This window comes from Aulostomus chinensis, chromosome 21, assembly GCF_037954235.1.
Source record: "Aulostomus chinensis isolate RoL2024-O1b breed Wild chromosome 21, RoL_Achi_v1.0, whole genome shotgun sequence".
Taxonomy (NCBI): domain Eukaryota; kingdom Metazoa; phylum Chordata; class Actinopteri; order Syngnathiformes; family Aulostomidae; genus Aulostomus; species Aulostomus chinensis.
Window position 1 is genome coordinate 1518465 of NC_141340.1, and position 25162 is coordinate 1543626.

General features: G+C 48.9%; 3 protein-coding genes across 9 annotated transcripts in view; all 3 read left to right on the forward strand.

Moving 5' to 3' along the window:
- The window catches only part of tnikb (TRAF2 and NCK interacting kinase b), a 41038-nt gene extending 30958 nt beyond the window's left edge, over positions 1 to 10080 (forward strand). For all 5 annotated transcript variants that reach the window (XM_086192229.1, XM_086192231.1, XM_086192232.1 and 2 more), the window contains 6 exons: positions 16 to 150; positions 547 to 647; positions 1269 to 1418; positions 2025 to 2184; positions 5602 to 5741; positions 6074 to 10080. In XM_086192229.1, the coding sequence (XP_086048355.1) occupies positions 16 to 150; positions 547 to 647; positions 1269 to 1418; positions 2025 to 2184; positions 5602 to 5741; positions 6074 to 6157 (770 nt within the window). In that variant the 3' untranslated portion in view covers positions 6158 to 10080. The remainder of the gene's footprint in view (positions 1 to 15; positions 151 to 546; positions 648 to 1268; positions 1419 to 2024; positions 2185 to 5601; positions 5742 to 6073) is intronic.
- A 1500-nt stretch (positions 10081 to 11580) lies between these two features.
- LOC147241299 (eukaryotic translation initiation factor 5A-1-like) lies at positions 11581 to 18641 on the forward strand. 3 transcript variants are annotated; one of them, XM_086191598.1, is made up of 5 exons: positions 11581 to 11737; positions 14195 to 14382; positions 15440 to 15544; positions 16851 to 16982; positions 17520 to 18641. In XM_086191598.1, the coding sequence occupies exons 2-5, from the start codon at positions 14215 to 14217 to the stop codon at positions 17583 to 17585; spliced, it is 471 nt and encodes a 156-aa protein (XP_086047724.1). In that variant the 5' UTR covers positions 11581 to 11737; positions 14195 to 14214; the 3' UTR covers positions 17586 to 18641. The 3 variants fall into 3 exon arrangements, with proteins under 3 accessions (XP_086047724.1, XP_086047725.1, XP_086047726.1); XM_086191599.1 differs by lacking the exon at positions 11581 to 11737 and adding an exon at positions 11806 to 11825; XM_086191600.1 differs by lacking the exon at positions 11581 to 11737 and adding an exon at positions 13891 to 13912.
- A 1644-nt stretch (positions 18642 to 20285) lies between these two features.
- On the forward strand, positions 20286 to 22047 carry rpl22l1 (ribosomal protein L22-like 1). The gene is made up of 4 exons (XM_086191054.1): positions 20286 to 20418; positions 21305 to 21418; positions 21631 to 21752; positions 21841 to 22047. Exons 1-4 carry the CDS (start codon positions 20374 to 20376, stop codon positions 21983 to 21985), a joined length of 426 nt encoding a protein of 141 aa, XP_086047180.1. The 5' UTR covers positions 20286 to 20373; the 3' UTR covers positions 21986 to 22047.
- The last annotated feature ends 3115 nt before the right edge of the window (positions 22048 to 25162 follow it).

Here is a 25162-nt window from a genome sequence, read left to right on the forward strand (position 1 = left end):
TCTCCTCCCAACCAGGGAAGAAGAACAAGCTTCGTGTTTACTACCTGTCCTGGCTGAGGAACAGGATACTCCACAACGACCCCGAAGTGGAAAAGAAGCAGGGTTGGATCACTGTCGGGGACCTGGAGGGCTGCGTGCACTACAAAGTCGGTACGACCTTATTTGAGGGAACATGTCTTGAGCACTCGCCAGCACTTTGGAAACAAACAACTACCAAGTGTTGAAGTAGTACACTTACTTAAGTATACCAGAATATACTACGAGCCCAGCTAGAAACACGTTCCTGGAACATTCCAAGAATGTCTCAGCTGTAAAGGAGCCAGCTTATGTTCCCAGATGTCTCTGGAGAGCTTTGAAATGGTAGAAGAGAGTGTTCAAAAACATTCTGTAAAATTACAGGATATTTGCAACCTTTAGGGAACCCACCTCAACCTGGGTTGTTAGCTTATTTGAGACAATACTTCATTAACAGGATAATTAATTAACTTGGGTTTACTTATTTGTGTTTTCTGCGACATGGCTGAATGTTTTCCTCCTCTCCTGCAGTGAAGTACGAGAGGATTAAATTCCTGGTGATTGCTCTGAAGAATGCGGTCGAGATTTACGCCTGGGCGCCAAAACCCTACCACAAGTTCATGGCCTTCAAGGTAAGACGTGTCAGGATGTTACGTCTCTCCAGGGACGGACGCCTGTTAGCTCGTTTCTCCTGCATTAGCACATGAGAGATCATGGAGGGTCCTGGGAACAAACAGGCGTCCACATGTAATCAGAAACGTCTGGACACGCGGCAGCGCAGGTGGATGAGTGTGCGTGAAATGGCCTCGTTTGTGATCTTGGATTAATTGGATTCAACCTTTAGTTACTGGGCGAATGAAATCAAGTGAAAACACACAAATAAAACAATGGAAACGACAACATGCAAACGGGCCGACCTGATCCCGACGAGCCACCTCCAAAAGAGGTTCTGGAGGAAAAACCTGACAAAACACCCCTGATGACATCACTGTGACATCATCAGGCTAGATTAGGCATGGAGCTTGGAAGGCTTGTCACTCAGACACGATGTGGATGTTTATCAGGAAGGCTCATGTTGCATGATGGGAACTGTAGGATATTGAAGTTGGACCCGTAGTCGCAGTGTTTGTCATCAAAACATGTTTGTCAGTAACAAAGACGAGACGCCGACGAGCTTCATCTTTCGCCTCACCTTGTCAGGATTTGTAGCTCAGGTGTTCACCTACCTGCCCCCCCCCCCCTTTCTCTGTCAGTCATTCACCGACCTGCAGCATCGCCCCCTGCTGGTGGACCTGACTGTGGAGGAGGGGCAAAGGTTAAAGGTCATCTATGGCTCCAGCGCCGGCTTCCACGTCATTGACGTCGACTCTGGGAACCCGTATGACATCTACATCCCGTCACATGTGAGACCATGAACCACTGTCAGCTCCACCCTTGGTTGTAGACCTGTGGAGATTAAACTCATGAATGGAGGAGTGAGTGAGAGCAGACGAGCGAGTGAATGAGTGAAGAGGTGAAATAGAGAGTGTGTTGCTGAGTTATATAATGAGCACAAACTGAATGAATGGAGGAAGGAATGAGTGATAGAATGAACGAATGAACAAAGAGGCATCATAACAAGTGAATGAGTGAAAGCAGCACCGAGGGAAGCCAGTTAATGAGTGAACGGATGATTGACTGAATGATGGAGGGATAAGTTAACGACTGAATGAATGAGTGATGGAGTGGATGAATCCGTGTGTCTCTCTAACCCTGGTCTAGTCACAGTCAGAGATGAAGGGAGCAGGAGACCGTAACCACGGTAACCGCCTCGCATTGCTTTCATGGCTCGCTGTACTCATGTCTGTTTCCATGGTGATTGCGTGACTGGGGAGATGGGGGCCACTATTGTTGCAGCAGTTTCTCTCTCAGGGGGGCGAGGGGAGGTCCAGGCCTCCTCTGGGCTCACAGCAGCTCCTAACCCCCTGCCCCCACCCCCTCCAACCTCCTCCCGTGTGTTGCCCCGGCAGATTCAGGGTCAGGTGACCCCGCACGCCATCGTTGTTCTGCCGAAGACGGACGGCATGGAGATGCTGCTGTGCTACGAGGACGAGGGCGTCTACGTCAACACCTACGGACGCATCACCAAAGACGTGGTGCTGCAGTGGGGCGAGATGCCCACATCCGTCGGTACGTCAACCAATCAGCTCGCATCTCCCTGAACTCTGACCTCTATACGCAGCAGATCATTTTTCACCCTCACTTCCTGCCCTCTGCCCACCACCACACAGCCACACCCCTCTTGCTCCTCCACGACGCTATGGTCTCACCTGGTTTTACTCTCTGAAGGATACATGGGTTTTTGTGGAATTGAATAGCGATGAGAACACTGACATCGCCACCGTCCACGTCACCGATCACCTCCATCGCTTCCCGCCAACACGATGACGTCAGTATGCTGAGCGAGATCGAAGAGAACCTGCTGCTCAGCGATAGTTCCCTCAGCGCGAGCTGAGAATTCTTAGAAACAGAGAACAGGAGCTGTGATAGACAACCTGCTGCACTCCTCGGCTAACGTGATGTCACACGGCTTCTATTGTACCTACGACGGTGACATCATTGCGGACAGCAAAATGACGTAGGGTCTGAGAATGTGTCAGACATGCAGTGCCTTGCACAGTTCAGCTTCCCTGCCAAATGACCTCTGGAAAACAAGTATTATATGAATATATGTCTATGAAATATTAGCCTAGCTTTTTAGCTGGCAAGTGTGTGAGCAAACTTGCTCAGAGAGCTAACATTAGCCGATGGCCACTAACATTCTTTGACACACAACGAAACCCTAACCTTTTTTTTAATTGTGTCATGAGCACCGTGACAGTTTGTCAACACATCACCAGACTTTCAAAATGTTCTCAGCAACAAGAATAACTGGAAATCTTTCCTGCTAATGTCTTCCAGTGCTGTGATCTGGCTTTCAAAATAAAAGCAGCAGCAATTAATTATTATTGTGTATTTGTCAGCGCTGCTCTTATTCTGACAGGAAGTCAAGGAGTTTTCTTGCTAGCTTGTTGTTAGCAGCTAAGCTAATGCACCTCCCCTGTTTTCACGGATGAGACTCAGAAGGTGAGACTGGTCCCTGGACAGGTATGACTCGGCATACTGGGAGTTGAAGTGTTGGTCTGGATGTCAGTGTTCTCATCACTTTACAGGTGAGTTGGCCAAAGCCACAACAAACCTGAAAACTCAGTGTATCTCTTTGATTTTGAGTGTTGAACTTCCATCGACTGCGTGACGACACACGTCGCTCTTTAATCCCTGTAGAATCAACATGGAGATCGTCTCCTGCCAAAATGCTGCAAAAAAGGAAGCATGTTTTACAGAAAACCCATGATTGGCTAACAAATAGTCAGGTGATGTGTGTGTGTGTGTGTGTGTGTGTGTGTGTGTGTGTGTGTGTGTGTGTGTGTGTTAGTCTCTGCAGGTTAGTGTCCTGCTTGGTTGTGTATTTCTTTGATAGGAACAGTTGTGCTTGTTGGTGTTTAACAGTTTAGGGTTTTGTTTTCAACCACACCACCACAAATTCAAACCTCCAAATCGGTGCGAGGACCAGAAATGTTCCTGTGACATCACGTGGCCACGTGTGACCACATGTGACTCTTGAAGACCGATATTTTCCTTTGAAATAACAAATGCACCCTTGAGGAAACCTCCTTCCTCAGTGGACCTGTAAGTACAGAAGCGTTTCTGCCTCGTTCCTCCATCTTTGAGTGTGTGGGTGCCTGAGCTCGGTAGTTTGACCGGCGTGATTTCACCCCGACAACCCTGGCATCAGTGATCCAATGGTGCAGCTAAAACTGGAACCAAGGTTCCAAGGACCACCAGTTTCTTGCATGTATGACGTCTGATGTGTTTGCAGCGTTTCGGCGGACAATGATCTCCATATTGAACCTCCACAGTCTGCACACAGGCTCCCACCTTCGTGTCTTCGACTCTCCTCGTTGATTCTCTCACGTTGGGGGGACGTGCTTGTCTGGTGTCTGTCTTTCTCTTCTGTGACTGTAAAATATTTCCCAAAAGAATTTCTCATCCATTGTTCCTGTCATCCTTGATTGTGTGAGCTCTGAAAAACTTCTTTTATTTTTGAACTCAAACTCAAACAAGATGTTTGTGAGCTTGACAGAAGCCTCAAAGTCAGATCACACCTCAGCGTGAGATCATCACAATCGGTGAATAATTCAGGAGCACGCTCAGTCCAGCCTCCTGGAGAGGAACCAGGAAGCGGCTGAGTGGATCCGAGCCGGCCACATCAAGGGTGGCTCTTGGATCTTATGATCCGAGAGAATCAAAGCCTGTGTGTTTCCATTCTGCTCTCTCAGAGTCTGATATCCTGATTGATCCGACATGTTTGTGGTTCATGTAGAGACGACGCATCATTACTTTGTTTGTGTGTTTTTCTGTCAGACCAGACTTTCTCACAGCCAAGCCCCGCCTCAGCCCCCCCCCCCACACCCACCGCAAAAACTCAAAATCTTATCAAGTGTGTTTCTAACTCCTCGTGGGAATGGCTCCTTACGTTCCCCGCACAAACGTTTACCAAGCGGCGCTCCCTGAGATACAGGAGCTTGTTTCCGACCAGACTTCCTCCTCGTCCTCTGAGGCGGTTTTCTGCTGAGCAAACAACTTGTTTCTCTCTGATGAGACTATAATATTTCAGAAGATCAGTGATTCAAAAACACCGAGATGTAAATCATCAGAGACGTGTGCATAAATGTCCCGGCCTCTCTCTGGGAGAGGAGGTGGAATCAATAGTTTCTCTGATCGGATGTGCTTGGGGGGGGTCGCTAGCAGTGCGTCCACAGGAGCAGCAGGAACGCGGCGAAGCTCCCTGAGGTGAAGCAGATGTCTGACCCTTCACGCTGCGTCAGGAACACGCTGGCATTGCGGCGGCGCTCAGGCCTCCTTGGAGGGCCGCAGACATTTGTAGGTGGTTGAGGCGACACGTGGCAGCTCTTTATCTCACTGAAGCGATTAATGGAGGGATGATACTGGGACGAGCGTTGAGACAAATATCCTCTGGAGGATTTAGAGTTTTTGTCGTGCTCTGTTCCTCGGCCCCCAAAGAAAACATGACAACCCGCATTGTGGCGCTTTTCTCTGCCCACGTGCTCTCAGTGAGCCGCTGGTCCGCCCCCTCCTCCGGCAAGAGGGATCCAGTTTTGTACCACAAAAATATGTAACAGACAAGTCTCTCCATCGGACAAGCGGGTACATGGACCGTCTCTGCCGACCGTTGACCCTGGCCTGGTATCGCAGTTTCGCCGTGTGGGGTACTGAGACGTAACCACTTGGATCAGATGCTGGACAGCATCTTCCCCGACACGGAGCTTCCTGGGACGTGAGGAGCTCAGGAGGCCGTTTAAATCAGAAACTGCTGCAATAATCTCCTCCCAGAGGCGTGGCCTTGAGGTGTGGTTGGCTTTGGTGTGAGGCTGGTGCTCAGTCCTCTCCTGTCCCATCTCCCTCCCTCTGTGTGCGTGCGTGTGTGTGTGTGTGTGTGTGCGCGTGCGTGTGTGTGTGTGTGTTTTCCCTGTCCCGCCTCTGCAGCCTACATCCACTCCAACCAGATCATGGGCTGGGGAGAGAAGGCCATTGAGATCCGCTCCGTGGAGACGGGACACCTCGACGGAGTTTTCATGCACAAGCGAGCTCAGCGACTGAAGTTCCTGTCTGAGAGGAACGACAAGGTAGAGAACAGCTGCACTGAGCGCAGCCTGAACACACACCGCCGACAACAGCGGCCAACAGTTGAAACACAACGAATGCTGAGAAAAATGAAAGGCGATCTTCAGTACAGCTCCAGATTCAGGAGTAAAAGTCTGAGCTGATCATAAATGTTCATGAGTTCTGGATTGTTCTGAATCATTCTTGATGGCTGCTCTTTTTGCCATTGGTGCCACATTGTGGAACAGGGAGACACAAATTAGCTGAAAATTCATGAACAAATAGCAGCGATATGCAACATATTTACTCAGAGTTAAGACTGCGACTGGGATTTTCAACGCCATGTTTCCTGCAGGTTTTCTTTGCCTCGGTGCGTTCAGGAGGCAGCAGCCAAGTCTTCTTCATGACCCTCAACAGAAGCTCCATGATGAACTGGTAACCCCTCAACCATCGCCCTCCCCTTCTTCACTCTGAGCGTCGCCCGAGAGAGGGCCAGGTGTGTGTGAGTGTGAGTGTGTGTGTGTGAGTGTGTGTGTGCTGGTTGGTCCACTGGTGAGGAAGTCAACAGAGGAAGAGTGTCATCACAGGAGTGTGTCGTCCACGTACAGCCACAACCCCGACGAGGCCTTCGCCTTCCCTGTGGAGGTTCCAGCTGAGGCTGACCGTTGTCTTCGAGAACTTCAGACAGACGTCACGCCGAGTAGCCTTTGACTTCCCCGTCTGACTGAAGAGGGAACGGACAGGTTCCCTGTGTAGCACATCACTGATCTTCTATCTTCTTGCCAGGTGTTCACACTGAGAGGAGGTGTCCAATGTCCCTCTGCGCTGGTGGCCGGCGGCCATCTTTAACCGCACTGTTGTTTTATTTTACAGTCGTGTTGAGTTCTTGTCTAAAATGTGGGATGAAACCAGAGGCGTATGTGTTAGTGCGTCTGATGCTAAGGGCGCCGTTCTCTCTCGCCCCTCGTTCTGTTGACATGTAGAAGGGAAGCTTCTGCAGGTGGAGTTTTTATCTGCTGGCTCCAAGTGCTTTATTATAAAAATGATCATTTTAGCTCAAGAAGGTGACAATGTTCCCACCAAGCTGTTTGTATGGCAGAACAAAATGAATCTACTCTATTAATCCTGTTTACACCCGTACAAAAATGCTGTGTTCACGTCCAAAGAATGCTCCTAAAACCCGACCAACAGCTATAGAACATTTAAAAAAAGGCCCAAATCCTGAAAGCCAGCCAGAAAACGCCATTTACGGTCTGTAGCAGGCAGCGTCAGGTTATGTGGTTGTGTCCCTGCCAGGTTCAGGACCTTCTTTGAGGAGGAAGGGGCGGGGTTTGGGTGTGATGACAGCGAGGTTAAGAGCAACAATGGCGGTTCCCGAAAAGGTTAGCGTAGCTGCCTCGTCAACATCACTTCTACCAGGGGGGGTGATTCTTCTTTGAGAGAGGAGCAGAGAACCAACTGCCTTCAGCTTCCGTCTGAGCTGACGATGACCTCGTTGGCTGAAGTTCACCTGTGATAGACGCCTGATGGACAGATGTTTACCTACCAAGCCACAACTTCCCAGATGTTTATTCTGCTTAACAAACTATCAAATTAGCCGTTGACATGACCCTAATCAAATTTACAGCATTGTCATTGTCAGAATCACAGTAATAATCTTAGTAGCCAGTGACACACCCTGTTGGACTTCTGATTGACTCCAGAACGCAGGAAGAACCAGCCACGTCTATTTAGCTTGAAGCTAACAGAGACTGATGCTAACAGCAGCTTAACTGTCCAGAACATCCGTTTACAAACTCTGCAGGTCGTCATCCACTATAATCCAGGTTTTCTTTATCCAGTTGGACGCTCATTGATGAACAAATGACACTTTTGGGTGAAGTATAACTTTAGGTAACATTTTCAACAGTTGGCTTGTTAGTTTTACAGTGCAATAGCAGTTCTTTTACAGTAGCAAAGGTTGTGAATACGTCCTCTGCCACTGAAGACCTTGAAGAGTCGAGCGGTGGCCGGCACACTGTTCGTGACGACGTTCCCGAGGAAATAAACGTGGACGGGCTGCTCCCAGTGTGAACACTCATCTTAAGTGCTGCTGCTAAAACGCCGTCTATGTCTCCTCCCCGTCAGAGAGGAAGGGACCAGAATAACTGGAACGAGCCATTAGCATCACGGGGGAGCTGAGAGGCGGCCTCAGCCTCTCTGTTCGGGGACTGGAGGTTGTAGATATTGAACCTGCAACTCGACATCATCACACCACTTCTCACAGGAAGAACTTTTTTAAAATGTCGCCCCCCCCACACTCACCACCTTCTCTGTCCCTGCTGTTCTGTGTCACTGCACTTGTGTAAATACTCACTTTGATGTTAAGAACTTTACAAAGCCGGCGAGAACACTGAAGAAAAAAAAGAAGCTTTTTTTCTTTTTGGTCATACCTCTGTAAATCTGTCCGTACTGTAGTTTCTCTCGGATGGGAGGTTTTTCTGACCGATGAGCCAAACGGGGACTTGCACACTTCAAGATTGCTCTCTTACTCATCACGCCTCACTTTGGTGACCTGCTTGTTTTGCTCGTCGTCACTTCAAGGTCGCACTGGAGAAGCTGTTCAGATGAGCTCTGTGTTTGGAATCTCCTGCTAACATACCATTGACAGGAAGTGGCCCTACGATGCCAGGCGGAGTAGGTGGCGCGGCCCAGGCTCTCGGTTCGCAGGAACATCAGCCCACGCGTCTCAAATGTCTCTTGGGTTTCCTGCCTGGAGGTCTGTAGGAAATCGCGTGACAAAGTAGAAAGAATAACATTTACATGGACACGTGATTTTGATAGCACAATATTTTGGTCGTGGTTACTTGAGTTTCTAATACAATATTCCTGTTTACAAGCTACAAAGACAAACAAGCTCCAACTATTACTGAGGACACGCCCACATTACATTGCTACGTTTTAGAGTTTCCTTCTGGAGGTTTCCGTGGCTACACCTTAGTTTTATAAAGTCACAAGGACAGCAGGATTGATTATGCTAAGTATGTATGCTAAGTAGCTCGCTAGGAGCTAGCCATCGTACAGGCTGATAAAACACAAATCAACGACCCTGCTAGGTTGGACAGTAAACATGGACTTAGAACCCATTTTGGAACTCTACAACGCCGCATTCAAAACCTGTCCTGGCGGCAAATGTGAAGCACAGTGGAACATCAGATGGATCTGTCGTCTCTCAGCTTGACTAAATGTAATGCTTATTGTAACTTAGCTGTTTATGTAGCCACCTTTGTTGCCTAGAAACCACACGCAGGTTTGCCGTATGTGTCCCTCCGCTTTGCCTCTGCATCCCAGAGAGTATAACCACGTCATGGTTCAAAGACTTCCCACGGAGTTGCTGGGAAACGGAACCACCGCTACCGCTCGGTGGGAAGAGTTTGCTGATGATGGCGTGATGTTCGAGTCTGTTAGCAGGCGGTTCTGAACGCAGCTCAACGCTCCACACAAATCCACAACATCCAGATGAAACTGAAACGGAACCATTTGGCTTGGCATCTGTTTGCTACCCTGAGAAAATGATTCTTCGTGATTCTTTTTGATGAACTTCTATTTTAGCCATTTTGGTGATGCTCACACTCAGAGGAAGAGAAGCAATGCCAACTGGATCTATTATTTGGGTATTTAACCCTTTAACCGAGGTCGCTGGTGTTGCAGGAGAGGAACTGGCTCATCTTTTCCTTGATCTTTTCTTTTCTTGGTCGTCAATCTAAATGTAAGCGACAGGTGTAAGCGATGCCACTTAGCGGCCAGCTGAAGCCTTTTACATGTGCGGGATGTTAGCGTTGACATTCTGTGAATAAAGGTCAGGAGGCAGGGTCAGTTTGAGAAACCATAGATACAAAAATACTTAAATATATATATATATATATATATATATATATATATATATATATATATATATATATGTATTTATATATATATATACAGTATATACTGGAAGAATTTTCATTATGATGATATATTACTCATCATTTTAGAGAAAGACAAAAAATAATGTTCATTTATTAAAGCTTAGTTGTCTTTCTACAGATTAGAGACCATAGCTATAAGAATTTCTAAAACAACAACAACAATGTTTTTATTGTGGTATTATTTGTATTTGTATTTCAATTTTTGTACGTATCAAGAATATGTACGGCTGATGACCCGCGCGTGTGTGAGAGTGTGTGTGCGTGCGTGCACAGGTGTGTGACATGCATGTGGGTGTATGTTTTCACCTCGTCTGAATCACTGGAATCAAAAGACGACCTCAACCTGGTAACACACATCTGTGATGGTGGAACTTCTACAATAAATGTCTTCTCCTTGTACAGTAGCGCCGCCTGTCTGCTCTCGTTCTTCACTTCACCTCCACAAGTTTTGATTCTTCAGCATTTGAGCAAAGAATGGCTGGAAACTGCTCGCCTCCTCTCCCCATAAACCCAGCGATCCCAGCCTGAGGCGCCTCAGCTCCAGATGCCTCCAGCCGGTTGGGTTGTCCGCCGCCGCAGGAGCGCCAGGACTTCAGCATCCCCACTTAAAGGGAACTTCAGTTTTCTGCATTCTATTTTATGAATAGTTTTCTCTGAGCGGTGGTAAATAACCATCACTGAATCTGTCCAGTCTGGGGCTAGAGCAGGGCAGCTGGGATACGGCCTGATGGGGCAACCGTCTGCCGTTAAATTGTTGCTTTACTCGTCAGGAAACATAAAGAAAAGAAGTGAAGGTCTCTGTGCATCCTGTGCCATCCCACCATGTTTGTGTTGAGCCCAGCTCTCACTCGGGGAGAAACCTGACATCTCTCAGGAGTGGAGTTGTTGCAGTAAGTCACTGGTTTGGGTTAAAATACAGAGTCTGTGGTTCTAGAGTTTCATTTTTTTATTATATTATATCATCATCATTATTATTGTTATAATTATTATTATTGTTCGAATAACAATTAAGAACAATTAATATTATGATTATTCCTGTCACTATGCACATATACATAACCATCCAGGTACACACAGGCACACGCACATGTATATATGCATATATAAATATTATATATGTGTATATATATAGAGAGAGAGAGAGAAAGAGTATATATAGTCTTTGTTTTGTCTTTGCTATTTTTCGCTAAGGTTTCATTCATAGTCTATTCTATGGTAACAGTGCTGTGAATGAATGTTGAGGAGAGTTCCCTGGCGGAACGTCCAAAAGGGATTAATAAAGTTGTCTGTCTGTCTGTCTGTCTGTCTGTCTGTCATCATAAAGATGAGGTGAGGTGAGAGCGCATTTCTGAATTGTGACAAAAAAAATGTTCTGCCGCACTGAGCAAAGCTTTCCCGCTGAGTACCGACGCGCTGGCGTGGCTGGCCGCGCTACAGATGGGTGCTCACATCCCAGTGACACGCCGCACCTGGCTGATCACCGAGTCTACAGGGACCATTTTGACCAGCTGTCTGCTGCCGCTCAAAGAAGAGAACCCTTAAACATCAGCTCCTAGAATGAAATGCTATGGATATGAAATTATCAATGAAACTACAGGTTAAGGAACATTATTATTTCTTTTATTGTTATTATTATTCATGTATTTACTTTATGTATGGCCTGCTGGTTTTGTCTTGAGCTCAAGCAAAACAAAACATGATTTATTAGGAATTTGAGGTTGATGAGGCGGGTGGTGAAGGAGCAGGACGTAGCGAGCCACTTGCTTGTTCCTGCTCCCTCCTGCACGGCCATTGTTGTTTGCTTCAGGTGGAAACTGCCATTTCTCCTTCATGTTGTGTTTGTAAACGTTGGAAGAAAAGCAGCGTGGATGTGTGTCACCTCCTCGACCATGTTCCTGATGAACGTCCATTGTCTGGGCTGCTGGGTTGCCATGTCGGGGTCAGACCTGGCATCCCTTTCTACCAGGCTGCCACCGGAACTCATAAACGCTCCCTCCCTCTCCTCTTCCTCTACGGATGCTGCAGTGAAGTTGGACGCGCCTGCGCACTTTCGGTCCTCTTTTTCTTGGAAGGTAAGTGTGGCATGGCGCGTGTTTCTGCCTTGGGGGGACAAACGGAGGGCTTAAAGGCTTTTTAGCTGACCTGATAACGGACATAGAGGTACTAAACAACATGTGCAGGGCTTCGAGAAGTTTTGGGAGTTTAATTCCGCGGCGGATGTGGTCGGCGGCGGAGCAGGGTGTGGGTGTCCGTGCTCTATCAAACACTACCAGGCTGAATCAAAGGGACATGCGGCCTTCAGCGGCGCGGTCGCTGGAAGTCGCTTGTCATCCTCCGCTAATGCCTCGGGGCTGCCGGTCAGAATCCGCACTGTCATGCTAGGTCGAACGCTACCATCAAGGCTATTATTAAAAAATGAAGGGTGGCCATGTTTGCCGCTGTCGACCGAGAGTCTATCTGTGCTTTTATTTGGATCAAGTTGAATGGACGGCTAGCATGACTAGCCGCTGTTAGCATCTCATTAGCGCACACAGACGAATAACGGTACACCGCAGCTAGGAAGCGCTAGCTTATTACGGCTACTTATTAATCACCGGGGGCTCTCACGGGTGACAAAATGTTATATTGAGCAGTCATTGACGTTACTTCATGGGATTCAGTAGTGTAACTGTAGCTTATGTAACTTAACTTGTGGTATATTTGGCGTTGTCGTTATCTGGTGCGCTGGGAAACTCCAGGCCAGCTAACTTGTAACAGCATGTGCTAATGTGTTTATCACAGATAATTGACTTTCCCAGGGGATTATCTTCACAACACGGTCGCCTCTTAACGTCTTTTTAACAACGTTTTGTTTTAATAAGTGAATTTTTATAAAGAACGTAGAGAGGAACCGTTGTATTGGAGGGTTAGAGAGCGCCGCAGCTAGCGGTCCAGCCTCGTGTTGGACCGGACTTGTTGTCGGTGCGTCCGTGTTCGACTTCCATCAAATCTCACCCTTTTAATTTCCACATCTAAAACGGGCGCGGATGAAGAATACTTGAGGCTCGGGGTGCCACTTTTTCCAAGTCTCGCGTTATTTGGGAGACTGTTCTCGAACCTCTCAATTAGGCCTTCAAAGGCTTTAGAGCGGCTTAAAACTCGGTAAAAATTGAACCACCGAATGAAAATTTAACCTCAAAAATGTAGCAAAAGCATTTATTCTGGAGCTACTTTAAAGTGGAATTACTTGTCATCTGTTCAGTAGTTTCATGTAAGCTTCCTTTTGATACAAGTAGTTTGATTAGATTTCTTCTTCCATTGCAGTGGTGTTAAATCTCAACTTCGTATCAGTGTGGAGTAAAATAACCCAAGAAATGACTCAGAGCCCCAAAATAAGAGCCCCCAGCCCCACGTCGCATCTTTGAATCTGATCTGAATTTATATAAATTTGTGGCAATGGAAACAAATCTTTGGTTGAAATATTCTTGTTGGACTTGTTTTAATGGTGGTTGACAAGAATTTCCCTGAAGTTAAAGTTGCCAGTTTGCTGCGCTCCTGTCTGAGTGAGTCACGCATCGCCAGAATGGACTGAGTTTAGCTGCTGGCGTTCTTAACATCAGGGCTTCTGCTCAGAGCCGCACGGTAAAATAAACACATCGAATCCACCAGTTGGAAGGTTTGCATTGATTAGTAGTCATGGTAACCAACTGGTCTGACACTCACTGTGTGTTGTCAAAGAAATGGACTACCTGCAGCACCATGAACATTTGATGTCATTTCTCAAAAAAAGCGGTTTCATTACCATAGCAACCAGGACTGATCGCCTGTGCGACATGTACTTGACGTGGCAGCAGCGAACCACGGAGGGGAGCCACCAGCTCCGTGTCCAGTTTGTTCACTCAAGCCAGGAGTGGTTTTGCCTGTCAGGTTTTCGTGTTGATATCAAATGGAGAATTAGCTTGGTCAGAGTTAGCAACCAACCGAGCTGTTAGGAGATAAGTATCGCCTCGTTTGTTGGCTTTCGTACCGACATGTCGCAGTATTAAGCCAGATTTTCAGGACACGCAGTGAAAAGCCTTGCTTATTTCCTGGTTATGATGTCAGAACTCATTTAAAGTTGACTCCATCTTGAGACTTCTCAAATTAAGGATGTTGTCTTCGCCCAGTTCGGTGGTTTCCATCAGGAACTGTCCATCCAGTTGTGGAAGTCTTATTTCACTTTGAATGACGGAACTCAGAAGTGTCCGGCTCGTCACTCCACCCAGCTGGTAATCTCCTGTTGATCTCATCCTTGGTGTTTTTTTAAACGATTAAACGGGTCAGAAACCCTGAGTTGCTGCTGATGTTGCCGGCGGTGTTGAAAACCTCCCAGATGATCCTTAAATTATTGATGTGGTTTAGAAGCTGCCAACTGCTCAGTGCTTGGATCGGATTCACTAATCAGGTTTATCACATTAGCGCTGCGGCTCCCTGGTCCTCTAAGCCTCACGGGAGCCATCTTGAATGTGCCAGACAGGTTGTGAGCTAACTGATGTGTCCATGTCTTGCAGCGCCCCTGAACCATCGCACCATGGCAGATCCCGATCTTGACTTTCAGACCGGCGAGTCTGGCGCCTCCGCCACCTACCCCATGCAGTGCTCTGCTCTGCGCAAGAACGGCTATGTGGTGCTGAAGGGACGTCCCTGCAAAATCGTAGAGATGTCCACCTCCAAGACCGGCAAGCACGGGCATGCTAAGGTAGAAGTCCAGTCCCGTTCCTGTAGCAGCCTCTCTAACTAGAGCAGCCGGGGGTTATAGGGTTTGGAAAGCATAAACTTAACAAGTGTCAAGGATGTGTCACTTGGCAGATCCCCGAGTCTCAGCTCGGGCCTGGCGGGTGTCAGGTTTCAGACCAGGCTGATCCAAGAAGCCTGAAGTAGCAGCCCCAGTAAGTTGCGGCTCCTCAGTTTTTCCTGTTGCCGCCCAGCAGCTCCCTCCTGCAGCCGAGTCCACGCAAACAGGAATCTGGCTGTGGATGTTTAGTCAGGACCTGCTTGGTGATAAATGCCACAATGAAGCTGTTCACTAGTTTTAACTACTTTATTCTCCACACTTCCTTTTATGTTTGAGGGACGTTCAGGCTCAAACGTAACACCTACCAATGTGTCGGTCTTCATGGAATCATCTGCTGATGGCAGCGGCTTCCTCTGTATGTCACATGTGGAAGGCGGTGCAGGTTTTTCCGTTCCTGTAGCGGCCGCGCGCCCTGCTGCCCCTCATCTCAACAGGGAGATGAAGTCGCGCCACTAGTGGGCTGAGTCCTGCTTCTCAGACCTGATTTAAAAAATAAATGTTTTCGAACATTCTGCTTGTTTGAGGGGTGCCTGTTGATCTGTTGGCGCCACCCAAAGTTGTGGTAACGAACCTGAAAGCTTTGACAGTTGCCGTAAAATAACACAAGAACAGGCCACTAATAGTGTAGTGTTTCACTTCCTTATACCAAGAACCCAGTTAGAATGGCGGCAAACATGCATCGACAAATAGAACGTGAGCAGAGTCATCTGAGGTGCAGAGGCAGCACCGGCGTGGCTAACAGTAACGAGCCAGCCGTTCTGTTGTGGCGGCTGGACCTGCTGAGCGATGCTGCGTCATCACAGATGTCTGGTGTCTCGCCAGCAGTGGGGGTGGGGCAGCTATAGATCCACTCATGCCAAGTTGCCGCACCTCCCTAATATCTGCAGCTGAAGTACGGCCGATGGGGTGTGTCCGAGCTCATGGATCACTGACTCACCTGTGTGGCGAACTTGATTTTCAGGTTAACCTGGTTGGTATTGACATCTTCACCAACAAGAAGTATGAAGACATGTGTCCCTCCACCCACAACATGGATGTCCCCTCCATTAAGAGGATAGACTACCAGGTACGCTCGCCTTCCTCACACCTCTGAAATGTTCTGTTGTCCTGATGTCACCTTTGGATCAAAATGCTGAGTCATATTAGCGTCTACGTATTACATTAACCCCTGGATGACCAGGTTTGTCATCCTGTCTGGCGTGGGGCTCCCTTCTGTACATGTTGAATCAGTCAGGGACACTCGGGGCACAGCCTGCTGCCATGAACACCCACAGGCCTCAATAACACACATCCGTGACGTAGACCTGACCTAACTTCATGTATGTGCTAAATATGCTGCAACGCTGCCGTGCTTGTGTTGTAGTTTCCCAAAAGCTACACACACACACTCACTTGTCACTGGCGTGTCGCTCTCGTCCCAATAACGCTGGAGTAAATCCAATCCCTATATATCACAGGTTTTTGTTTGGTGTGTCAGGACAAGTGCAGAGTGACGTGTGATTTGTGGTTGTGTGTTGGATGGCCGCTCCAAGCAGATCATGTGACCTGGTGAGTTTGTGTGTGTGTGTGTGCTGCCTGGCCACCAGAAGTTGAGTTAGCAGCTTGTGTGGAGTTTCTGTACTTCAGCAGTGGCAGCTGAAACAGCGAATGAATATCTGACAAGTAACATTTAGGGTGAATGTATGAGGCAGGATGGAGCGCCGCCCAGAGGAGGAGACGCGCCACCGCTGGGAGCGACTGACCGGCCGCACCTCCAGGCTTCTCAGTGCCTGCCTGAGGAGGTGGCGTGTGCCGCCTCATTCATCAGGTTTACTCTCCGTCAAAATCCTGAGGGGGTGAATCTGTTGGTCTAAACTCAGCGATGTCAAACATGTCACTCAATCGTCTCAACTGTTTCTGCCGACAAATTCAAATGTTTTAGCTGAAACTCATCTTTGAAATAAAGTGGCTGCATTTCCTGGTGGAGTTTCCAACACTCACTTCCCCTGAAAGCAAAACCACCAGCAGCCGGGTTTCTGAGCTGGAGGACGTGAGTGTGCTGGTCCAGGATCTTGATGCTGTCAGGTTGTTGGTGGCCTCGCCTCCTCTGGGGCTTCGCTCGGGTCAGAGGTGTGCTGAGATACAGCAGCTGTACCTGCTGGGACCTGTGACCCCTGGTGTCCCTCAGCATCCTGGAGTCTCTGGAGGGTTAGGGGTTAACGCAGCACTCTTGTTGACCTGCCACTGGACTCTTACTTCCTGGTTAGCTAACGTGATCGGGGTTAAAGCAGCCAACAAAAAACCGAGTCAGAACTATGGAGACAAACCAACACTGAGTTCTCCACTCCAAGCTGAGGAGCGACGGTGTGTGACAGTTGTCTTCCTCTCCACAGTTGGTCAACATCAACGAAAACTACATGTCCTTGATGAGCGACAACGGAGACATCAGGGAGGACCTGCGCGTTCCTGAAAACGATGTTGGCAAGGAAATCGAAGCAAAGTTTGACGCTGGTGACGAGTTCATGGTGAGTAGCTGTGTCTGCAGTCATGGCAAGATTTCACCGTTGTGATGAAGTTTGTCACTGAGCTTCTAAAGTTTCCAGGCTTGAAGGTGAGCTCGGCATTCAGGGCGCTGGCGGCCTGACAAACCGCCGCTGTTTGAATCCAACCGTGTGGTTAATCATTCCTCTTCATTGAAAGTGTCGTCAGGGCAGTTTTGACCCAGACGTTTTGTTGTTGCATGTGTCAGTCAATATTTGGTCATGAGTGTAACTGAGTCACGCGAGGAAGCCCGTCAGGGTGATGCGAGTGTGTCTGAGGTCAGCTGACTGACCTGCCTGCTAATGCTAACTTGTGCTAATGTAGCTTGTGACTGATTTGAAGTTAAATCGGCTCTGCTAACTAAGGTTTGTGGAAGTTTTCCCTGAGTGAGCAGACGTGTCAGACGCTGACCTGAGTCGGCTGGTGAATGTGAGACACGGCGGTGAAAGCTGAGCGCCGCCAGCAGCAGCGTGTGTGTAGCGTTTCAGATGATTGACTCGAGCATGTTGCGTGCCCTGCAGGTCACCGTCATTTCTGCCATGGGGGAGGAATGTGCTGTCGCTACCAAGGTCCTGGCCTGCAAATAAGGAGCCGGACTTTGCTGCCCAGGCAACAAGCACCACCCACAACCAGTCTCTTGCATTCTCATTGGTTCTGTCACCAAAGCGTCGGCCTTCACGGACAACCTCAATCATTCTGTTGTGATTTCTCTTCATCATTGATCTTTCTTTCTACCCCTTGGTTTCTCTTCTCCATTGCTGTTGGGAATGTTCGGAGCGGCTCGCTGCTCGGTCCTCTGCCTGATCACTGAGGTTTTGTTTGCTAACAAATCTACTTTATATAAAACGACTTCAAAAATAACGCTCGGTTGCTCATTCCTGCTTATTTTTGCCTTCAAAGTGTTGGTTTCGCCACTCACATTCCTGAATGTTGAAATAACAACGGGATTCAGCTTTTGTATGATTATTTTTTATATTCTTTAGATTAAATAGAGCAGGTCTTTTAAATGGGAGGGGGCAGTTTTGAGTTCACACAGTGGGAGGGGAGGGGTCGCCCTGTAGATGCTAAATTCTGGTTAGGTCGTCCCTTTAGCTGTACCGCTTTCCAGCATGGCCTCTGCTCTGGTTCCTGCCTGGATTGGGCGCTACACGGTCTCCTAACCGCTGGAGTGGCGGTGGCGAGCATTTGAGGTCCACCCTAGCATGTCAAAGTAAAACCAAGAAAAGAGAAGCTTTTTAGTCCCCCCCCCCCGTCTCCCCCCGTCTCCCCCTAAGGAAAACAAACTTCAGTGATTTCCCCAGAAACGCCACTCTCTCGTCTGTGTAAAAGTTTGAGGGGTGTGAGGGTCCCTGGCACTCACACCTCTTGACCAGCGGGGCAGTTAAGGGCCCGCCCCTGCTGCCCTGCCCATCCCCCAATACAAAAGAGTGCTTTTTTTTGTTTTGTTTTAGAGAGGCGCGAGTGTCTCGCGGTGTGGGCCTCCTGAAATGTGTGAGGCGGTTTGCAGTGAGGTGTTTGTTTTGAGGGACTCGACCAGGTTGGGAGGGTGGTGGTAGTCGCAAACTTTCTGTTCACTCGAGGCCTTTGTCACCTGACTGGAGATGGCAAATAAAACATTGAAACAAATGGACAAAAACTGCAAACTATGTCTGTCTGGTTTTGTGTCTCTGACGTGAATCGGTGGAGGACTGAAGGCTTCTGATGTCCGTCTGGTGCGAAGCGTTGGACACGGAGCCCTGGAGGCCAGAGTGGTCGATCTGATTTGTTTTTTGTGGACCAACAGAAAAACGCAACGAGGCCACGAGCAATAACTTGTTCCCTCAACTTAGTTTGTTTGAGGTCGCAGTATATAGGAACATAACGTCCCCTTCATTTACTTCCACTCTTGCCCACAAAGTCTAGTTCCCTGGTCCCTCCAGGGCTCCGCCGTTCAGATCAGAATCTGACTCACATGGATGCTAAACCTCATGGTCATGTGACCAGAGCCTTTAAGGGAATGCACAAAGACGCTCCACTCAGTGTAACCATGGTGATGCAGAGGTGGTAGTGGTTCCACCTATCGTGCAAGAAGAACCCTAGTGTAGAGCCGAACGCCCAGCTGCTCTGTGTCAAGTGTTTTTGGCAGCGAGTAACAGACTCAAGTCCAACGTGCACATGGAGAGAAACTTAAATCTACCCAGGCAGAACCTTGGAGGCCTCCAACACAGGTGGCTCCCTCACCGGAGAGCTTCTCAGCTGTCGTCATGGAGACGGTTTGTTGGGGGGGGGGGTCAGACCTGATCAATAAAAGTGATGGAAGGTGTGACACTAATAAAATGTCCTGACAGAACGCGGAGGCCTCCGCTGTGGTCTGGTGAGCCTCTGAACTTTAGGAGTCGACTGAAACCCGTAGCAACGATCTTTGAGTGACCTTCTGGACGTCAGAACCCCGACGGTTGACAAACCCTCTGAGATGACGAGCCCAGGGACCAAAACGCCCCGGCGAGAAGAGAGCAGTAAACTCACTGACAAGTTCAATGTCTGATGGCATCTGCAGTGTCAGAGGCCTTTCACAAAGCTGTTGCTGTACCCGAGGACCCTGGTCTGGACCACCCGGGATGTCCAGACCAGGACCAAATGTCAAAGAACCCTGATGTAACGGTCAAGAACAATTTCTCAACGTTACACAAGATGGACGCCCTCCGAGCTGCTGCCGACGTTCACACATCTGCTGAGTGAATGTGAAGCTGAGGAGGAAGACGAGCGGGAGGCGGCCGACAGTCACGCCCGACAAGCTGATGTTACCATGAATCACACCGGCGTTTCTGCTCAGAGCTGGGTGTGGCACGCGCACACACACACACACACACACACACACACACACACATCCTGTTCGTGCTCATCTGACCAGCTTTGGGTTCTCTGACTCATGCCGGTGGATGGGGCGGTGGGGGTGGGGTTCCCTCTCTGGGTTGATAGAATTGCAGCTGGAGGCCCAGGGCTGCTCGGAGGCCCGAGGCTGCTCAGAGGCCCAGGCCAGACCCGGGGGCCGTGCTGGTCAATGATTGACCTGCCTCAGCAGCTTTATTATCAGGGCGCCTTTGGGCTGCTGTGACCTTTGGACTCCCAGAACCGTCTCAGCCCAGAAAACCCCGTTCCTAACACCAAAACCGAAAGCCCACGCGTCCGTGTTTCAGAACTGAGGAACACGAACGCGTCTCCGCCGCAGCGGAGGGACACGCGAGCGCTTCGTGCCTGGGAGGCCGGCCTCGTTCATACTTTCCACTCGGCTTCCATTTCCTGACACATGCAGGCATCTATTTCTGCCGCAATCCTGCCTTCACCTTCTTTGGGGGAGGGCGTTTCAAGCTACACCAGCTACGTCATGTCTGCGTCATGTCCGGTTCTCTCTTTCTGCTCTGTTCGCTCAACATGGCGCCGGTAAGTGAAGACGATTCCTCGGAATGGAGTGAATTTGTCTTTGTCCTGTGAGGTTTTTCTTGTATTCTTCGTCTGAGATGCCAGAATGAGATGAAGCTCGAACGGAACTTCCGCCTCGGAAGTTCAGGTCGCTTTGGTTTGGAAGAAACGAAGGAGCTAGCAGCGTTAGCATTAGCTCCCTCGTGTTCACTCAGCGGCGAGAGAAGCGACATTCCGCCGCATTAAAGCCGGTTTAATGTCGCGTTCCTGTTCGTCACCGCCCTGCAGGGTCAACGACGAGATGTTCGACTCCTAAATAGGAACTAAAGGTCCGCTTTCAGGTTCGGCATCATTTAAACACCAACAGATTTTATTTGTAGACGTGATGGGTTTTTCTCTTCAGTGTGGTACTGCAAGCACAGCTAACTCGTTAATTGAAACCTGATTAATTTCAGACTGCTTTATTGAATGAAACGTCTGCTTCCTAAACGTGTCCGCTCCGCTCCCTGACTGAACTCCAGGAAAGTCGCTCTTGAGCTTCTTCACGTAGAAGTACTCCGGCTCTGTGTGGTAGTACTCCTCATGTGAGGAGTTTGTGAGACCACTGTTAGCTCAGCAGTGTGTAGTGAAGCAGCAGTGGTAGTAGAACCAGAAGTACTGCGTCACAGTAGTAGCACCTTCAGATGTTTGCAGTTACTGAAAGAGCTCGGGGGGACAGGTGGGACACCCAGGTGGCTGCGGGACGTGGGGGTCCTCAGGTCTGCAGGTCATGAGTGACTCACCTGTGATTGTCTGAGAAACTAGAAGTCCGCCAACTTGGAGTTGCTCGCCAAACGAGTGAAGCCAGGAGGCCAAGTGATGTCTTCAGTCGCTGCAGTTTCAGATATCTTCTTCTAACCCCGATCAGATCAAACAGAAAAGACCAACCCCCAGCAAGAAGGCCAAAAAGGGAGCCGGGTGGAAGTTCACCCTAGACCTGACCCACCCGGTGGAGGACGGCATCCTGGACTCAGCTAACTTTGTAAGTCTTCTACTTTCGGTAACCCCTGGTTACTGTTAATCTAGTGGGATCCACCCAGCTCTAACCCCACGGTCAGATGGGTCAGACCTCTGAGCTGAAAGGGTTAATGACGTCTGCGGCGGCTTACCCTGTGTGTGGACTAGGGTTCTCTTCCCTAGCTCCCAATGACTAGGGTTCTCTTCCCTAGCGCTTCTCTGTGCTGTGTCCAATAGGAAACGTTCCTCAAAGAGAGGATCAAGGTCAATGGTAAGACGGGGAACCTGGGGAACATCGTGACCGTTGGCCGCATGAAGAACAAGATCAACGTCACGTCAGAGAGACAGTTCTCCAAACGGTGAGCACAGTGTCTACCTGTAGAGGCGGGGCCAGGCAGGTGGCCTGAGGCGCCCTGGGACTCAACAACCGTCCTCATTTCCCACCAGGTACCTGAAGTACCTGACTAAGAAGTACCTGAAGAAGAACAACCTCCGTGACTGGCTGAGGGTGGTGGCATCTGACAAGGAGACGTACGAGCTGCGGTACTTCCAGATCAGCCAGGACGACGAGGAGTCGGAGGCAGACGAGTGAGCTGCTGCGGCTGACTGACACTGTGTTGATGGCCGAATAAAAACGAGAGAATAAACATGGAACAATACCTTTTCTGTTCTGTCTTTTCTTGTGGTTGAAGTGTGTGATGAAGTAGTTCACTAGATGGCCACTAGATGGTGCTAAATAGGCTTTCATGCTTTAGGCTGCCATGGATAGTTGACCTGTCAGAGCCTGCACCTTAGCTTAGCATGAACCCACCTCCCATCAAAAGGGTGGCTTGGCTTGGTGGGGGGGTCAGCTGAGGGGTTGCTGGTTCCATCCTCATTTCCACCAGTGACCTTGCCAAACCGTTCCTCAGCAGGACACTAAACCGCTAACCGCTCCTGATGGGTGCTCAGCGGTTTAGTGTCCTGGCTCCTTCCATCTGAGGATGATGTCACATGAGCGCCAGGTGCTAAGTTCTGTATATGAAAATGAGTCCATTTTAAAGCAACAATGGGTTGAATTGCAAGATCCAGGGACCAGGTTCTGGACCAGCAGCCCACGACATGGAGCGATAACTGAACACCCAGAACAATATCACCGCGACTGCTGGATGTAATGCAAATGTTCTTATGGGGTTCTTCTGAGCACATCAAAGTCGTGACTGTGTGACCCTGAGCAGCCTGGAGGTCAGCAGTGTCTCTCCAATCAGGAGGTCATGGTAGCTGAAGGTGGCACGAGCAGGCAGCCTCCACCTCTCGCCACGTTGCTGCTCTTGAGACGCCTCCGGCTGCCAACAAAACCTTCATATCCTTAAACAGAAAGGGGTGTTTTAGCTGGGTGTGTGTGTGTGTCTGGATCGACTCCCATCCGTTCATCTGTTGCGTATCAAGCACGTAGCCTCAGGAATTCACCCACCTTCAGCTGCTCTGCAGTCGACAGTCTTTCCACAAAGATTGATGGCAGATTTCACAATGAACAAACTCCCAAACGTTGCACAGTCACAACTCAGCAGCCTCTTCATGGTGCTTGTGAGTCCACCGGAGCCTCGGAGTGACCTCCTCACCGCTTGTACTCTGGGACACAAGGGAATTTATTAAATATTGGGATATTAAACAAGACAAAAAATATGTAAAATGTAGGCGATTAAAAAGGTGTCCTTTATTTAAGCCCGGCACTAAAATTTAAGACTGACTTGGAGTCACGTGACATGGAAACTGTTGGGGAAACAAATGCACTTTGCAGAACAGAACAGGTGTGACTTTGGCAGTCGATGTCAGGAACACGTGGTATGAATGTGGTCTAGAATCAGGTTCCGGTGCTCTGGTTCTTCCTGTGACTGTGAGAAGCAGCCGGGGACCAAACAGACTCCTGCCTCTGTCGTAGAGGCGCAGTGACACTGGAATCTGACTCCTCGTATCAGATTACCTCCAGATTAAAACTCCATCCACCAACCCCACGGAGTGAACAGTTCAAATATGATTGTGTGTTTGCCTCCATATCTTTGATTGACAGGTGTGTGTTTAAATGTCCAGTGTGTTGAAAGTATCCAGCATCCAGTTTCACCTCCTCAGGTACAAGGTGGTATTACAAGATGGCGCTCGCTGGTTAGCATGCTGCGCTCTGTCCTCATGCTGCATTGCACCCTCGATGTCATTTGCGTTAAGAGGGCCTCCAAAGTAGCATGTGGCTACAGTCGAGGCAGCCAGTTGAGGCGTGTCTTCAACATGACATCGCCTGGCAGGAGCATCACTTGTCATTGATGCATGGCAGCGGCGAGCAGAGGCACACGGGTGTCCGAGGCCTGATTATAATGCAACGGTTCAGTTAAACTGATGATGCTGTTCTGCCTGTGGCGCCTCTGTGTCTAAACAAACAAAATAATAGGAACACATAAAATAAAATATTCTGGACAACATGAAGACAAAAATGCTGCACTGCTGAACCTTGATTTTGTGCGTCAACAGCAAAGAGCGCACGGTTGACTTCCCGTTGGCATTGTTTCATGGTTCTGGTGCTGCATTTTTACAGACGGACCAACGCGTCATGGCGTTATGGCGTTGTGCAGTGTGAAGCAACGGTGGCCATTTTGAGGTCATTTCCCATAATTTCATCTGAATTACAAATATCTGCTAAATACAACCAGATAAGAGCATAAAACTGTTATAAACCGGGATCAAGTGAGCTAATTTTCCATTCCGTGCCTGATCCTAAACACACACACTCACACACACACTCACACACACACTCACACACACACACAAACACGCACACACCTGACACCTGGTCAGTTCCCACCCTCCTTGCTTACACACAGTAAAGAAACTAAGTCAGTCACACACCATGACAGAAGTTAAGATCTCTTCTCTGAATGATAACAGTTACACACACATACACACGCACACACACCCGCACACACCTGTCCTCCGTCTCAGGTGTTTAATAATGTACCAGCTGGGTCACATGATGTCAGGTCTGAGGGTTTGCTGTTGCCTCTTGTCACTGTTCTTTGCTGGTCTGGAAAGGACGGGGGTCTCCATTGAACCTCTCGGGCTCAGGAAACACGCCACAGGTGAGTTTATCCACAGGTGAGTTTATCCACAGGTGTGCATCTTCTATTGGGTGCCAGCTGTGTTTGTCAGGAGTGGTAACTACTAGATGATGTTTTACTAATACTCCAACCAGTCAGTGAGGTTAGTTTGGGGTCAGGTGTTGGCTCCACCTGTCAGTCTAACTCTTTATGTTTCTTACAGCTGCTGTGGCGTTCTGTTTGATTCTATTTTAGCGGCGAGGTTAGCCGTTCGTTTCCGTTGTGTAAGTGGATCCTTTGTGTTCATGAATGTTTCAGAGGGGGAGTCTCGCTCTGGTGAGTGAGGAGAACAGCTGATGGTAAATCGTCCTCACCTGCTGGCTTGCATCGGCAGCCTCACACAGGTACGACGGTGACGGGGACCTACGCGATGTCCTGGGTCTCCTCGGTGCACCACTGAAAGAACCTCTTCTTCTCCAACAGGAAATGGTTTAATTCTTAATCAGCATTTTCAAACCAAACTTTTACCTGCCACGAAGGGTTAAAGTTTAGTGAGACATTCTTGACCATATTTGTACCTGTAGCTGTGTTTAACCAGCCACCAGTTCCACCGCCACGTGATGAACTTGTAGCGGAGCTAAACTCGTCCCACCTCTCTTCTCCAGTCGGTCCAGACCCGAGTGGATGCTGGTGTCCTGAGACAA